The sequence below is a fragment of the Paralichthys olivaceus genome, chromosome 13 (assembly GCF_024713975.1).
Source record: "Paralichthys olivaceus isolate ysfri-2021 chromosome 13, ASM2471397v2, whole genome shotgun sequence".
NCBI lineage: Eukaryota > Metazoa > Chordata > Actinopteri > Pleuronectiformes > Paralichthyidae > Paralichthys > Paralichthys olivaceus.
The window spans coordinates 24,955,566-24,972,015 of record NC_091105.1 but is presented as its reverse complement, the minus strand read 5'-3'; the positions used below and the strand labels follow the sequence as shown (position 1 = coordinate 24,972,015).

At 40.9% G+C, this 16,450-nt stretch overlaps 1 protein-coding gene across 2 annotated transcripts; it reads right to left on the bottom strand.

The window, feature by feature from the left end:
• Positions 1-2,007: 2,007 nt before the first annotated feature.
• On the bottom strand, positions 2,008-13,381 carry polr1h (RNA polymerase I subunit H). 2 transcript variants are annotated; one of them, XM_020091031.2, is made up of 5 exons: positions 13,177-13,381; positions 12,750-12,895; positions 12,054-12,157; positions 11,855-11,964; positions 2,008-2,572 (listed from the first exon to the last, which is right to left on the bottom strand). In XM_020091031.2, exons 2-5 carry the CDS (start codon positions 12,865-12,867, stop codon positions 2,548-2,550), a joined length of 357 nt encoding a protein of 118 aa, XP_019946590.1. In that variant the 5' UTR covers positions 12,868-12,895; positions 13,177-13,381; the 3' UTR covers positions 2,008-2,547. The 2 variants fall into 2 exon arrangements, with proteins under 2 accessions (XP_019946590.1, XP_019946592.1); XM_020091033.2 differs by having other exon boundaries at positions 13,114-13,374.
• Between the last annotated feature and the right edge of the window lie 3,069 nt (positions 13,382-16,450).

The following is a 16,450-nucleotide window of genomic DNA, read 5'->3' as shown; positions in this document are numbered from 1 at the left end:
TTAGGGGGTCAAATATGAAGTCTCCCAAACCCAGGAGGAGAATGACCAGGAGCTGCAGGAGTACGAAGCTCTACACACACCACTTCAAGCTGATCAGCAGCAAAGGGGGGAAACAGGGAACAGTCAGTTAAGTGTGATCTCACCTGCTCTGAAGCCCCTGAACACAAGTCCTAGACCAGGAAAAATTTTAATCACCGGAGCAACTGGCGAAATTCAGCTGCAATCAGAACAGCATGTATCTCAGGCAAGAGAGGAAGTCTTGCGACAAAGTGTTCAAGGTGCTCCACCGACTGCCACTCTGGAAAACTCAGGGCCTATGATTAGGAACTTGGTAACCCCTAGTAGTGCAGTGACTTTTGACCTCCTATCAGGTGACTCCAACAGCCCGTCCAGTGGACATAAATGATCCACTCCAAGGGGGTGTATCCCATCTAACCCTGGTTCACTCTGCTTTGGTCTCTGATGGCAGAAGAACTTGCCAATAATGCTTATTATTATATGAAACACCATCAAATCTTGGACGGACTCCACATCCAGTGCAAGGGGGGAGGCAGTGTCCTGTTCAATACTGTAGGGGCTATGGAACCCTCCGGACTTGGACGATTCTGATGGCCCAGGTCCTTGATGAGGATATGGGATCCACACCCATCAGCTTGAGTCCCTTGCAAGGGACATAGAACATTTTGACCCAGGTGGCCTAGAATGTAACATAGATGACAACCTTCATGAGGTTGAATGTTTTATCCTTGACATGCCGCACATCATCTCAACCCCAACAGACACAATGTGGAGATTGAGATCATGGGATCTCACGATTGACCACACCCTCCAACAACTGTTCATAGCTGAGTGTCAAACCAACTGGATTTACCACCAAATTTGATTAGTTCATTAACCGGTCACCATCTTACATGGAACATCTCTTTAGCATTGTTGCCCTTGGGCTGCTCCTTAGTGGTTGGATCATCATGGCGGTTACGGCTCACATAATGTACAAGTACATTCAGCAACTCCAGGCCAAATTAGACTCATTCCACCAAGGTTCACACAACAGCCTGCCTACAGTCACGTCAGCAGATTTAACTTTTCCTCAAGCTTCAAATTCAACCTTTCCTTTTGTTCTTCTTTCCCTTTTCCTTTTTTTCACATTTCTCAGCAATTATTTGGTAATTTAAGGTACATTATATATAATCATCGTAATATGGTTACCATGAAACGAAAGGAAGGAGTTTCCTCAATGTTAATACGCCAAAAATAGAAAACATAATGATTGTTGAGTCCGAAGTCTTTTGAGCAGGAGTCCAAGTCAAGTCTGAAGTCTCTGTGTGTGCTACTTAAGTGCGACTCGGACTCGAGACGCAAACTCGAGTCCCCATCTCTGGTACACAGTATGAGGAAAGTAAGGCTGTTTTGAAGATTTGTTGCTTTTTGAACATTAAAGGTACATTGTGTAGAATTTTATGATATCTAGTGTTGAAATTACATGTTGCAGCTGAATACCCCTCACCCTCTCCTTCCAAACATGAAAAAGAACCTGTGGTAGCCTTCAGTTGTCATAAAAACTCAAAAGGTGTCTAGTTTGTTCAGTCTGGACTAATGTAAGAAACATGGCAGCCTCTGTAGAGAGGACCCCCTCAATGTAAATATAAAGGGCCTTTTCTGGGGTGAAGAAAACTACAATTCATACAATTTAGATGAAATTAACTAGTGAAAACATCAAGAGGATTATTCTACATAAAATTTCTGCCAATAGCTCCCTTTCACCTAAATCTTACACACTTAACCTTTAAAGCATGTTATCTGACAATCAGCATAATAGGTCCTGTTAAACAAATATTGATTAAATACTGGGATATTGCTACTTCTACATATAGTTATCTGTCTCTGGGTGCACATCAAAATCCAAAGATTTTTAGATGTTTCACATTGTGGCTTTAAACCTACTTGCATGCTTTTTTCAAGAGCTTGTTTTATGTCCCAAGGGGCACAGAACAAACAAAAAATTAATACAGTTTTAATTACATTTTATTTTATATTATAAATGAAACTTGCCTTTCAAATGAATCTCACAGCATTCATCATCAATTACAACTGAGCTAAACTTTTTCCATGAAAACATAAAACTTCAGTGATGACAACCCAGAAATCCAAACGAAAGATTTAGAAAAAAAGCTATTAAGTGAATAATAATCTGAGTGGAGATTATCAAATTTAACTGTGTGAATGCTAATAATTACCTCTGCAAAGAAGATTACATTTTTAGTCCTGTCCATTTATTTATTTGTTTGATTGTCAGCAGGCATATGCAAACCAAGATGGAAACCATTACAATTTGTGTAGACTCAAGAGCTAGTGGCTGATGGCTCTTGGCAGAGGTATGTGCACTAGTAAGAATAACTCGAGCTCAGGAAGGCACAGTCACTGATATGCTTTGCAGTCCACATCCTCACAGTAAAACCTAGCTGTAAAGGACCTATTAAAATGAGTAAATCTGAACCCAACACAAGCAGACATGGGGAGGAGTGGACAAGGTGAAGCAGATTTCTCTCAGGAGTCCTCCTTCTCTTGATACCTGTAACACCAAAAAAAGAGAAGAAAAAAAAAAATCACCAGAGAGAAAAAAAGTTCCACAACATACAGTGTGTTCACATTCAGTGTTTTTGCATTAACTTAAGTAACCTGGGGCCAGTGCCACTGGAAAAGGCAGATATCACAGAAATTGTATAAAAAATATGTTCAAAAATTTTAAAAGTATTTTAACATTTTTAAATAATTATCCTGATCTTATTTACTTAATAAATCATCTTCCTTGATCTCACTAATGCATTTGGTTCAGCGCCACATAGTGTCCTCTGGGCTGCTTTCAATTTCTTCAAAGTACCAGAGCCCATCAGAAATTGATTAAAGCCTACTTCGAAGATCTGCAATTCTGCTTCACAACACCAGATTTTACCACAATATGGCAGTGTCGCGAAGTGGGCATCATGGCTGGCTGTACTATCTCCCCACTAGCGCTCACTATGGCAATGGAGGTGATTATTAGAACTTCAAAATGGCTAGTAGGTGGCGAGCAACAAACGTCGGGGGTCCGATTAACATCAATCAGGGCCTACATGGACGACATAACAACCCTGACCACAACAGCCCTATGCACCAGGTTGCTAGGGCAACTTGAAGATAATATCACATTGGCCAGAATGAGGATAAATCCCTCAAAATCAAGAAGCATCTCAATAAGCAAAGGTAAGAGATCAGACCATAGGCTCTACATAAATGAAGAACCCATTCCAGAAGCGAATGAGAGGAAAAGGCATGAAGATGTCGTATATTGGGGTTGCGATGATGTGAAGATGATGAAGGAATCTCCGATGACACCGTCTTAATTGTATAAAATGTTTATTACAAAAAGTTCAGCATCAATACAAGCAATGCAATCTGCCTATGGAGAGATCCGAAGTCAATGTGAATCTCTCCTGCCTGGAGAGAGATTCGGAGCCAATGTGAATCTCTTCCGCTGCCTGGAGAGAGATTCGGGGCCAATGTGAATCTCTTCTAAGGGGACAACTTCAACTCCTCGTTTATATAGGAGTGTTGTTTGCATAAACCTAAAGAAAACACATCTGGATTTCATCCAGCTCTTCTCATTTGTTCGGTGACAGAAAAAGAGAAGGCACTAGCTCAAATTTAGTGTAGCACTTAGAACTGTAACCTAATGCCCTACCATACGTTCAGGCTTTCTCCAAATTCCTCAAAACCTGTGGACTTCAAACCTAAAGATAAATTTCTTTTATGGGGAGGACTACACATAGCATTTCAGACACCACAAAGACATGGCATTTGAGGCAGAGCAACAAGGCTCAAGGGGAATAGTTTGCCCTGTGGAGGTTGGTTGCAGGACTTTTCCTTGCAACATCCACCATCAGATTGCTTGAAGATCTGGGGATCCATGGAAAGGTCCTGCACCAGATCATAAAAGAAACATCAAACACTGCAGAAAGCTGCAACCAATAGCTCTGGATAAGGAGGAGAGATCCCAAATGGGCCCCAGGATGCAAGGCACATGCACCCAGGTCTGATCAACCTGCTTGTGGGCCTGCCTTAGAAGAGGTGTCTTTTGATAAAAGGCAGAAACACCTGATGACACTTGTTGAGGATTTTTTGTATATCCTCACACATTACTGTATATGCCACTGTATACTGTATTATGTATATATCGTGTATATTACATTATATCTGTACACCATTAAGAGAAGAAGGCCTGGCTAATTCCACAGATACTCTCTTCACTCTCTCAGCAGTACCCAAGGTCAGGTTATAGTTAAAGGACCAACAAACAGTGCATTGTAGTGTCTATGCTTAGGGACTTTCATATCTAATTCAGATGCCCCAGACAGAGAGGCACCTACTTCAACTCTCAACAACTTGAACTCTTATTACACCAGTGGCAAGACGTAAGGCCACAATGTGGTTTAGGAATGCATATTTAGGCTTAACTATCCAATAGGATGCAAACACCTACATGGAACATAGAGACTGACAGCAATTCTAGCCATTCATTGATGTGCTGTTAGAATGGGTGACGCAAGTAGAGAAGGATATTTGGAGATGGTGTGGGAGAAATCTTCAGTCTTGGGGGTGAGAATTGCTCATGTTACTCTGTTAGCATTTGTATATGGTTGCACCTTTTGGTCTCCTTGATGCATCAAGTCTACATTAAAATCTTCTGCATAAGACATCAGCTGCTGCCTGAGTTCTCCTTTCACCAGCTTCCAGAAAACTTCCATAACAACACTAAGGTACATAACTGAAGATACACTGCCTGGCCAAAAAAAAAAGGTCACATACTCTAATATTTCATTGGTCGCCTTTAGCTTTAATTACAGCACGCATTCGCTGTGGCATTGTTTAAAACAGCTTCTGCAATGTCACAAGATTTTGTCCAGTGTTGCATAAATTTTTCACCAAGATCTTGTATTGATGATGGGAGTCGGACCACTGCGCGAAGCCTTCTCCAGCACATCCCAAATATTCTCAATGGGGTTAAGGTGTGGACTCTGAGGTGGCCAATCCATGTGTGAAAATGATGTCTCATGCTCCCTGAACCACTCTTTCACAATTTGAGCTTGATGAATCCTGGGATTGCCATCTTGGAATATGCCCGTGCCATCAGGGAAGAAAAATCCATTGATGGAATAACCTGGTCATTCAGTATATTCAGGTAGTCAGCTGACCTCATTCTTTGGGCACATAATGTTGCCGAACCTAGACCTGACCAACTGCAGCAACCCCAGATTATAGCACTGCCCTCACAGGCTTGTACAATAGGCACTAGGCATGATGGGTGCATCACTTCATCTGTCTAAATCCAGGTGCCGACTTTTTTTTTTGGGCCAGGCAGTGTATGTCCATAACAGCCACTGGTGGTCACTAACATCCGATTACATCAACTGGTGGTAGGCATTAATTAGAGCGACAGGAAATACATTACATATTCTTCATCCTCCATCTTGTCCTATGTTCAAAAAGGGAAAGTGTTCAGTTTAAAAAGGCATACATTTAATGATGTCTGACCTCCTGAGGAGGCCACAATGCTTTCATACTACTGCCATACAAGCCAGTAGCCAGTTAGATTTACCTTTAGCCTCAGTGTATCCTCAAGATCGGCCTGTATAATTAATTACAAGGTCAAAACACTTGATGACGCTACTAAGATCTACTGGTAGTTGGTAACCTAAATTGTGCAGAAGACCTTCAAACATCCCAGGGATATTTCAACATCTCTTCCAATATTCTCAATGATTGCCTAGGGAATTTTTTTGAAATAATTCAATACTGAATAATTATTAAAGTAATACAATGCATCATGGTCAACAGAAGTCATTACCTGGCCAGCAATGCTCCATCATTTAAAGTGGGTCGCAATGGCACAGAAACAAGTCTAGTCCTGCAACCACTGAGCGCCAAGCAACATTTGGTGTAACATAACTGAAGCACCCAGCTTAAGGTAAGTGTTTGGTTTATTATGACCTGCTGCCGAGCAGTTTAATATTACCAATAACCATTAATTAATTTCACTCTGATGCATTTTCTCTAATAATGAATGGTGTTTTGTTGTGTGGTGTGCAAACAGGGCGGTTGGACTTGTTAAAGTATTGTGCATATTTGGACATGTTCTTGCCCGCTGTGCACAGTGGGCTCATAGACCTGTTTAATATGCAAAGGCTTTTTGTATGTTCTGTGTGTGCGGGTGCCCAATGTCTGCGCTCTGTCAAAGACCCAGAGGTTTGAATGATTTAATGTAATATGGTTGTGCTGATAAAATATTGCACGTATGTGGGTGTGTTCTTGTCCGCTGCGTGCAACAGCCTTTTGAACCAGTTTAACTATGTTTTGGCTGGGGTCACCATCTGAAGAAACCGAAAAAATATGTGAAAGTAAATATAAAGATGCCTATAGCTTATTCTTAAACGTAGGCTGAACAAAGCAAAAAGTTTAACTTAATAAAGATTATTTTATCCTAAAAGAGATCAGTGGATGATTTTACCCTCATCCATCAGTGCAGCTCAGAACATGAGTAGACACAAAAATGTCAGATTTTGTTCGAAAAATTATCTCCACATTATATTTCCCATGGTTAGAAACAAACATTATTTACCTCATCACACATCAACCATTTATCTTTCCTCTTTTCTGCTTTGGCAATATAAACAGTCTAACATTACTTTGGCTTCAACACCACCTCATGTGTTACTGTGTGTTGAGGATGTGTTTTAGACTAGACCAATGGATGAGAAGGAAATGAAAAGAGTGAAGCAAGAAAAAATCTCCAGGAAAGACCTGTAAAATACACTGCAAGCCTCACCATCAATGCTGCCTATGTTTCTCTGCCATCTCCCAAAAGATCTCAGCCTTGTATGAAAACCACATGCCCCCTATGCCCAACTCCTGCAACACTAAAGCACATCCTGGTAGGCTGCAAAACCAGTCTCACTCAAGGATGAAACGTCAGACACCCAAGCAAGCAGCACAAGCTGATGCTTTGCAGCACTTCAGGAAAGTCATTGAACTGGTGATGCGTGGAATTGCAGTTATACCCACAGACTCATGGTCCCCAGGTCAGGAGGATAGGGTCATAAAAATGAAAATGTCTGATTAATAGCGGATGGGTTTGGGTGGGTGAAAGAAGCCAATTCGACAAGTCGTCAGAGGAAAATTTGTTTTCTTTTTTTGCATTCCTGCAAAGAGTGCTGCTAGCTAATTCGGCGCAGCCGTGCGCATCATTGAGGCGAGGTGCAGACACCTAAATCCTGGAACAGTGAATGCCACCTTATTTTTGGAAAGTTACTGTGGGTCTCTAAATTGGATAAAGTAATTCCTTTAGGTGGGTAATGGGTTGATGAGTAAAGCATATGTACTAATGAGGGTGACGTTAAGCTGATCCGTGCATCTCTATAGTGAATCTATGTGAATGCTCTTCTTTCCCCATCACACAACACCAGGGTTTCCCGCAGCGCTTTATAGTTAAGGCGGCCGCCTTGACAACAACGGCCCCCCGCCTTGACTACGTCCCCCCCGAAAATAAAGAAAGAAAGAAACATTCCGCATCCCTGCATGCATAGACAACAGACAGGAGCTCCACGCCCCCTCCCCCCTGCTCACCACCTTGACTGACAAATTTTCTGCGGGAAACACTGAACACCATTTGTCTGGTAAAGTGAGGATTAAGCCAAACTGCCAAATCAAAACCAGACAAACTGGCTGCAGTTGCGTCGCAGAATGGCTTGCTTTTCACTGCCGCACACAAGATTAACAGATCAGAGCTGTAACACTGGCTACGATTGAACCACGCTGTTCTTCTAGAGAATTCAAGGTTGCGCTCTGCACATGTTTCTCAGCAAAAGAGACAGAGAAAACTTCACCACAGTTTCAATGCTTATATATGTCACGAACATAAATATTTGCAACCCTTCCTGTAGTCTACGCGTTTCAAAATAAATGCACTCCAGCATTTCTTTTGATTGAATCCATTCATATGTTTTGATTAGGTATTTTTGTGAAATATTTGCTGGAGCAGAAGATGCACAGCTTTATACTGTACTAGTATTTATTTGAGTACCTAGGAATACTCTTATACAAGGAAATACTGTAGGTATATCAGAAACCCCAGAAAGGCTGTACTCATCAAAGGTTAACATAAAAAACTTTAGGCGATTGGATCCCACTTCCCTATACACAATTAATCACGATTGTGGCCAATTTTTGCATTTGTGTGTTTGTGTTGGCATGAGTGAGAGAGAGATAAGGAGAAAGGTCACGTAAATGGAGTCGGGAGGGACAGAATGCATTAATGAGCACTGCTAAGGAAAAAAGAATTTACAACATTAGGAAAAAGGTGAATCATTACTGTTATGGAATTTGTCTCTTGTCCTCTCTGGGGCATAGTGCAACAGACTGTTGTGTTTGGGAAGTGTGAGACCTTGCTGAAGGTCGAAGGCTTCACTCCCTAGATATCACATATGAGACTGTGTAAACAGGCAATACTGTCTCCATAACTAGAAAATACATTTGATTGTTTTACGAACTAGCAGACCCATAGATTAAATTATCTGTTGGGGTTTAAAATGTGACTGCAGGAAAGCAGACTTCAGAATATGAGAGGATCATGCAGATGTTGTGTGGATGAATTCTGATTTTCTCCTTGGCCAAGCTTCAATAAATATTTCAGCATAAGACGTCAAAGGGCCCCTGAATGCTTTCATCACTGATGAGTTGACCATTGATCAGCAGATTTTTCACAACAATTGGTGTCACAAACAGGATCTCAATACAACTAAACAACAGTTGCCATTCACCCATTGACACACACATTCATACAGTGCATCGATTACTAGCAGTTTTTGTTGTTCTATGGGGCAATTTGGGGTTCAGCATCATTATAGTGGTGGATTTCAACATTCATGCAGATGTTGGCAATGAGTCTTAGTTTGGCATTTAATTCACTGAAAGACTCAATTGGTTTTAGTAAACAAACCCACTCACCGTTTTTAATCACACTCTTGTTCTTGTAGAAATCGAAAATGTAATCATTTTCCCCCAAAACCCTCTTCTGTCTGACCATGTTTTATTACATTTAAATTTACAATTATTAACTACACTGATTTTGGACCACAATGCTATCATAGTGAGTGTTTGTCAGATAATACTGTAAACAAATTTAAGGAAATAATTCCCCTGATATTTAATGAACAACCATGTGTCAGTACGATACAGGAAAGTTATCAAAACTTCACACCCCCACTAGTTGATGGCTTTGTTAATAGTACCACAGTCTTAGAGGGGAGAGAAGAGAGCGTGATAGTGGGGAGGGGGGAGAGAGAGAGAGGTGAGATAGACCTAACTCTGAGGAGCAATGATTTCATGAGCTTCTTTACAAATAAGATTGTAAGCCCATTAATAGCACAAATACATTGTCTAGTACAGAAACAATATAACCACCTGTAACACCACTTTTATTAAATAATAATCGTTTCTGAACTGACTTCAATAGTCTCTTCCTCTAAACCATAGGTTGCCAACCCTTTTGATCTCAGAAACCTTCACTGTCAATCCCATTACGCTCTGGACTCACTGGCTGCGGTTGAGCCGCAGACCAGCTGTGTGTCAGTTGTCTGTTGTTCACACTGACAACGTGTCCACTATTGGCGGCGGAGCTGCTGGTAAGTCTACTGCATTTCCTTTCTTATACATTACATCATTATACATTCCTTTCTTATATATTTCCTTTCTTTTAAATTTCCTTTCTTATACATTTCCTTTTATACATTTGGACAGTTGGAGATGTGCATCTGCTGTCTGTAGACAACAATCAAAAACACCGTTAGAACCAATGAATGGATTCAGAAAGTGAAAAGCTTGAGTGCTTTTACATTGAAACAGTGTTTGAAATATGTTTGTGACACGGAAAGATAAACATAGCGTTTCACAGCAGCATTAACTGAGAAAATTATCTTTCACCTGAGATTTAATGTTTATCTGTTGAATTTATGTCACAAACATAAATGGTTGCAACGTTTCCTGTATGCCTGTTCATTTGTGTAAAAAAGGGGTTTTATTGTGAAATATTTACAGGAGCAGAAGATGCACGGCTTCATATTGTATAGTACTTGTATTTATTTGAGTACACTACTAAGGAAATAGTCATATTTACGGCCATTTTCAAGGCAAAGCCTGTGTAAAAGCATTGTGCTGCAGTACCAGCTCATCTGCAGAACATATAGTTGAACTGAGAGGCTAAATATTGCGTATTGAACAGATCCTGTATATATGAAATAAATTTTGCATTGAAAAGATAAAGCCTTTAACATTAATTAAAAATAATAAATATGACCAATATGTTTGGAAGTTATGGAAGATATCAGGTTGGTAGATCTCAGCTTACATTTCTAATTAAAAAGTGATCTTGAAAAGGTTGGTGACCAATGCTCTATACCATCAACTTGTCCTATCCCAACTAGACTTTTAAGAAATGTTATCCTCTAATTGACAGTTCCATATTAAATCAGATTAATATGTCTTTGTTAACTGGGTCTGTACCGCAGGCTTTTAAGGTAGCAGTAATTAAACCTCTGCTTAAAAAGCCTGATCTTGGCCCAGATGTTTTCGCTCATTATAGTCCTACATCAAACTTTCCCTTCATTTTCTAAATCTGTGAGTAACCAGCTACTAGATTACTTAGATATAAATTGTTTGTTGGAAGACAGCACAGAAACCGCACTGTTAAAAGTTACTAATGACCTTTTGGCATCAGATGATGGACCTGTCTCTATACTCCTCCTGTTGGATCTTAGTGCCGTATTTGACATCAAAGATCATGGAATTCTGTCACAGAGACTGGAACAGCATGTAGGGATTAAATGAACAGCAATAGGCTGGTTTAATTCATATTTATCAGATAAATTCCACTTTGAAACAATGACTCCTCCATGCACAAAAAGGTTAGTCCGCAAGGTTCTGTCGTCCAATACTTTTATGCTTCCTTTAGGCACAGTAATCAGAAAGCATCATATACACTTCCATTTTTACACAAATGACACCCAGCTGTACATATCTATGAAGCTTGGTGAATTGAATTATTTAGTCACACTTCAGGATTGTCTCAAGAACTGGACGACCCATAACTTATTGCTTTTAACTTCTCACTTGGCCCAAACACCTCAGAGAAACATTGTCTGATCAGATAGTCACCTTGGATGGTATTAGTTTGCCCCCCTCCTCCACTGTGAGGAACCATGTCATAATATTGCACATATAAAATAAGTCTGTAGGACAGCTTTCTTTCACCTGTGCAATATTAAGACAATTAAAAATCCAGTCTCATGAGGATGCTAAGAAACTAATCCATGCAATTGTTACCTATAGACTGGATTATTTTTAATTATCAGGATGTCCCAGTAAGTCTTTGAAAAGACTCCAGTTCATCCGAAATGCTGCAGCACAAGGAAGAAGAGGTCATATTACTCCTGTCTTAGCTACTTTGGCTCCCTGTAAAATTTAGAAGACTGCGGGGGGGAACTCCCATGATGCACTGAGCATTTATATCTCTCCCTCTCTCTGTCTCTCAGTTTTTTTCTCTACATACTAGCAAAAGTGCTTGCTCATTGTGGGAACTGTTGTGTTTCTACCTTTTATGTGAAGTGCCTTGAGAGAATGAATATTATGATTTGGCACTATACAAATAAAATTGAATTGAACTGAATGACTGTCAGCACCTCTGCACTTCAGATAACTGATTCTGGTCTGACACAGCTCTCTGGAGCTGACTGTTAACTGCTCACAAAATACACATAATTTTTACCTGCAGTGTATACAGGAAAAGAAGACAGTTTGTCCTTCATCTGCAGATCTCATCTGCCTGGTGTGGTAAACCATTCCCTCTTTATTGCAATGAGAGCACCGTCTGTCAATCTACAAGGAAAAGAAGCCCTCATTGATACTGTGAACAGTTGAGATCATCACACACAACAGGCAGTGAGCAGCAGTCTGTCTGTTCTTACCACAGGTCCCTTCAGCTCAGCTTCCTCATCTTCATTCAGAGCCACTGATGACTGCTCCACAAGGTTAAAGGTGACTGTAGACTGGATCTCTAGACCTGAAAACTCTGGACAATAAAAACGTAGGTAAGAATAATCTGTGGCCATCTGTGTCATTATCAAAACTCATGTATAATATGACATAAGATAAAATGTGTGTTTGCATATGGAAATCATTCTCAGATCAAAGTGCAAATATTTGATTTGATTGATTGATCAAAGTGGAAAATTAGGTGTGTGGATTATTTAGTGCAATAGGACTTTTTTCTGGATAGACACTTTACAGTGTCAGACAAATATTCCTTCTTTAAATGGTCTGATAGCAATAACAAGGAAGCCAGCACCTTAACTTGAGAAAGGTAACTGGAATTGAAAGCCATTTTTAGACTTGGCAAATGATCTGAAATCTGTTCTTTAACAGGTTTCATCAGGCAACCCCCCTCATCTGCTCTGCCAGTACACTACCCCACCTCCTCTTCCAAACCCCTTTCCACAGAACTCAGCTCTCAGTCACACATCACCACAAGCTGCAACAACAGAACAAAGCAAGATACTTAAATGTTGACTCTTAAGAATATGCCAGTCTAAATGTGTACAATGGAAGCATTTTCTACCTGAGAGTGTTGTTTGAACAACAGATGAAGAGACAAATAGTTGTACCTGCTACGGGAATGAAGAAGGAGCAGCGAAGGCAATAAACGGTGTCCTGTATTCCTGGAAGAGGAAGAACATTCCCACATTCTTGGCAGAAGTTGGGATCACCACCTAAACACGACATCTCCTTATGAAACAAAAAGAGCACTGCCCTTTGGGGGAAAGACAAAGTGTTCAATATTAAACAGCACAACGTTAAACACTAAAAGACTGGCTGGCTGGCACAGTCATACTTTAGTTTATAGCATGTGCTCTATCTAAATAATTAAAAAAAAAAAAAACATAATAACAACGGAAAATGGGACAGGTCTGCACAAAGTTTAAGGGAGTAAATCACTTAAGCACGTGATAACTTGACTAAGTTACCTACCGTTATATTCAGTGTGACAATATCGGGAAACATTTGTTTTCAGACAAGATTTAAGTTACGCACCTGCTTAATATGTAAAATCGTATACCAATAAATGCTTAGCAGTATCCACAAAACCTCCCTTCTGTCTGTAACTGTAACCGAAGTTGAGAGTATGCGGTTACATAGAGCAGGGTCCTTCTAGTATTCTCCGTCGCTTTGTGAAACGTCATTTGAGTGCGTAACCCTCTTTTTTGGTCTTTCTTTCTTCTTCTTCTTCTTTTTCGTCTTCTTCTTCTTCTTCGTTTATTGGCGGTTGGCAAACCAGCTGCACCAGGTGCATTACCGCCACCTATGAATTGGAGTGTTGAGCAGTAGATTGGCAACAAAACAAAACTTAAATTAAATAATTTTTTTAAGTCCTGTTTCTCTTAAATAGTTAAGTATAATATGATATATATTCTTTGATGTATTTCTTAACAGATTTAATTTATTTTATTTCACAGAGTTTAGTTTCTCTCCTTGCTCCTCTCACCAGTGCCCACAATTTGACAGATTACAAATGTATTTTTTGCTAATATATCTGCCTTTTCATTGCCTTCCACTCCCACGTGAGCTGGACCCATAGGAAGGAGTTATGTTTAACTCTCTCTGATGAAGTGGAGTACATGAAAAATGTCATTATTATTCAGAGAAATTGTCAAGTTTAGGATATAACCAGTAATGCAGATCCTCCCAAAAGGCACTGGAGAAAATACATTCATGGATTTAATTTAAATAGGTAATTCAAAGTTATTCTTAATTTATTATGATTATAATTTGTTATGCCCTGTTACACAGGCTGATAACAATATCATACTTTGATTGTTTATGTTAAAATTGAACCTTACAAGGCATAATGTTTCCCGTTTAGAGCAGCAGAGAGGAGATTGGACAACCTTGTTTGATTCCTTCATGAATTTAGAATCTTGGAGATGCTCTTTGTGGCAACATGACTGTGCTATGAGTATCCTTGTAGAATAGTTTAACTAAATCTGTATAGTTATCTCCTAGACCAATAATTTCTAAAGTGCAGAACATAAACTTTGAAATCTTGCCAAAAGCTTAAGAAATATCAAACACTTAAAGGAGGTCAAGTAAAACTTGTATATTGCTCTGAATTGATCTACCTTTTCCACTTAATCCACACTAAAGTAAGCATCAAATGTGCCTTTGAAATTCATGTATACCTTGCTCAAAGAAAGCATCAGCATCTTGGCTTGAGTAAGAGAAGGAATAAAGATTACTATAGAATTGGAAAATTGTTTGTTAGGGTGTGTACTGTGGTGGCAATTTCGCCCACCAATCAAACATGCACAGAGGATGCAATCTTCTCTGCCCTCCACCCAGCCCTCACCCATCTGGAAAAAAAAGACTAATACGTGAGAATGCTGTTCATAGACTTCAGCATTCAACACCATAATCCCACAACAACTCATGTGCAAACCTGACAAAGTGGGGCTCAGCACCTCCCTCTGCAACTGGCCGCTGAACCTGCTCAGTCAGGGGCCACAAGCAGTACGTGTTGGCATCACACTGAGCACAGGGGCCCCCCAAGGCTGTGTGCTCAGCCCCCTGCTCTTCACCCTGCTGACACACGACTGCACAACATCCTACAGCACCAACCACATAGTGAAGTTTGTGTACGACACAACTCTGGTGGGTCTCATCTACAAGGTCGACGAGACTCACTACAGGAAGGAGGTCAACCTTCTGACCACGTGGTGCAGAAACAACAATCTCCTTCTGGATGTCAGCAAGACCAAGGAGATTGTTGTCAACTTCCAGAGAGGCCACACCCAACACCCGCCACTGACCATCGATGGTGCTTCTGTGGAGAGAGTGAGCAGCACCAAATTCCTGTGGGTGCACATCAGTGAGGACCTCTCCTGGACCACCAACACCGCATCACTGGCGAAGAAAGCCCAGCGGCACTTCTACTTACTGCGCAAACTCAAGCGAGCAAGTGCATCACCATCCATCATGTGCACATTCTACCGAGGCACCATTGAGAGCATCCTTTCCAGTTGCATCACTGTGTGGGGTGCGGAAGCTGCACTGATTACAACAAGAACCCTTTCTACCCCCAGCTCCATCCACCAGGCTGTCAGGAAGCTAACCCCCCCCCCCCCCACACTCTGGACTCTGAACCCTCTGACCCACATACTGACTGTCTTTGCACTACTATGCCATTTGCACACTGATATCAAACAGAAAAACTTATGCTTTCTTCTTCTGATCTCAGAGGGGATCTCTGGCCTTCCGTGGGGAGTAGCCTGGGTATGCTGAGCACCAACAGCTGGTCGTGGGTGAAAACAATGGAGCCCCGGCTGAACGGGTCGCCCGATGCCGTATTTAAGAGTCCGGTTATTATTTAAAATAATAATAACCGGACTCTACTGAGGTAAGGCTTAAAATAAAGCAAAAAATTTGCTCAATAAGACAAAAACACACAGGGGAGGTTAGAGCCACTGTAACAGGCTGCCACTCTTGCGGCACCATCTTAGTGATGAAAATGATGCGACTGATCAGCTCTGTGCCATACTGGTAGTCCTCCCAAGCCAAGCTTAAAGCACGGGCCGACGCCTACAACTCAAGTGATTTGGAGCAGTACAGGAAGTCCAGGTCCGCACTCCGGGGTGTGCTATTAGCAGTACCAGGAGACAGGAACAAAGTGGGGTCTCACTACCAGGGCTGCAACACTATGAACAAGTGAGCTGGACTAAAAACCATTACAGACTGCAAAAGGAAGACCAGCAGTGCTGAGGTGATGTCTGCATCTCTCCTAGATGAACTAAACACCTTCTGTGCTTGCTTTGAGAGCAACTCCCTGGCTGTGGAGGTACAAGAGGCCATGCCGGACTGCTGCCCACCTGTTATATTCAGGGCAGATGTGTGGAGTTCACTTAAACAGAGCACCTGGACCTGATGACATTCATGGTTGGGCTCTCAAGGTGTGTGCGGATCAGCTGGCAGATGTGTTTGTTATGGAAGTTTTCTGGAAGCTGGTGAAGGGAAAACTCAGGCAGCAGCTGATGTCTTATGCAGAAGATTTGAATGTAGACTTGATGCAGCAAGGAGACCAGAAGGTGATACAATATCAAGCAATCTAATTTTATTTGTATAGCCCCATATTCACAAATCACAATTTGTCTCATGGCTTTAACAAGGTGTGACATCCTCTGGCCTTAACCCTCAAAAAGAGAAAGGAAAAACAGTTTGAAGCATGATGGGAGATAAATGAATATAGGAATATTGTCAGTAATGGTAGAGTATCTGAGGAGAAATATTGTATATCAAGCAGTCTTGTCATAGTCCA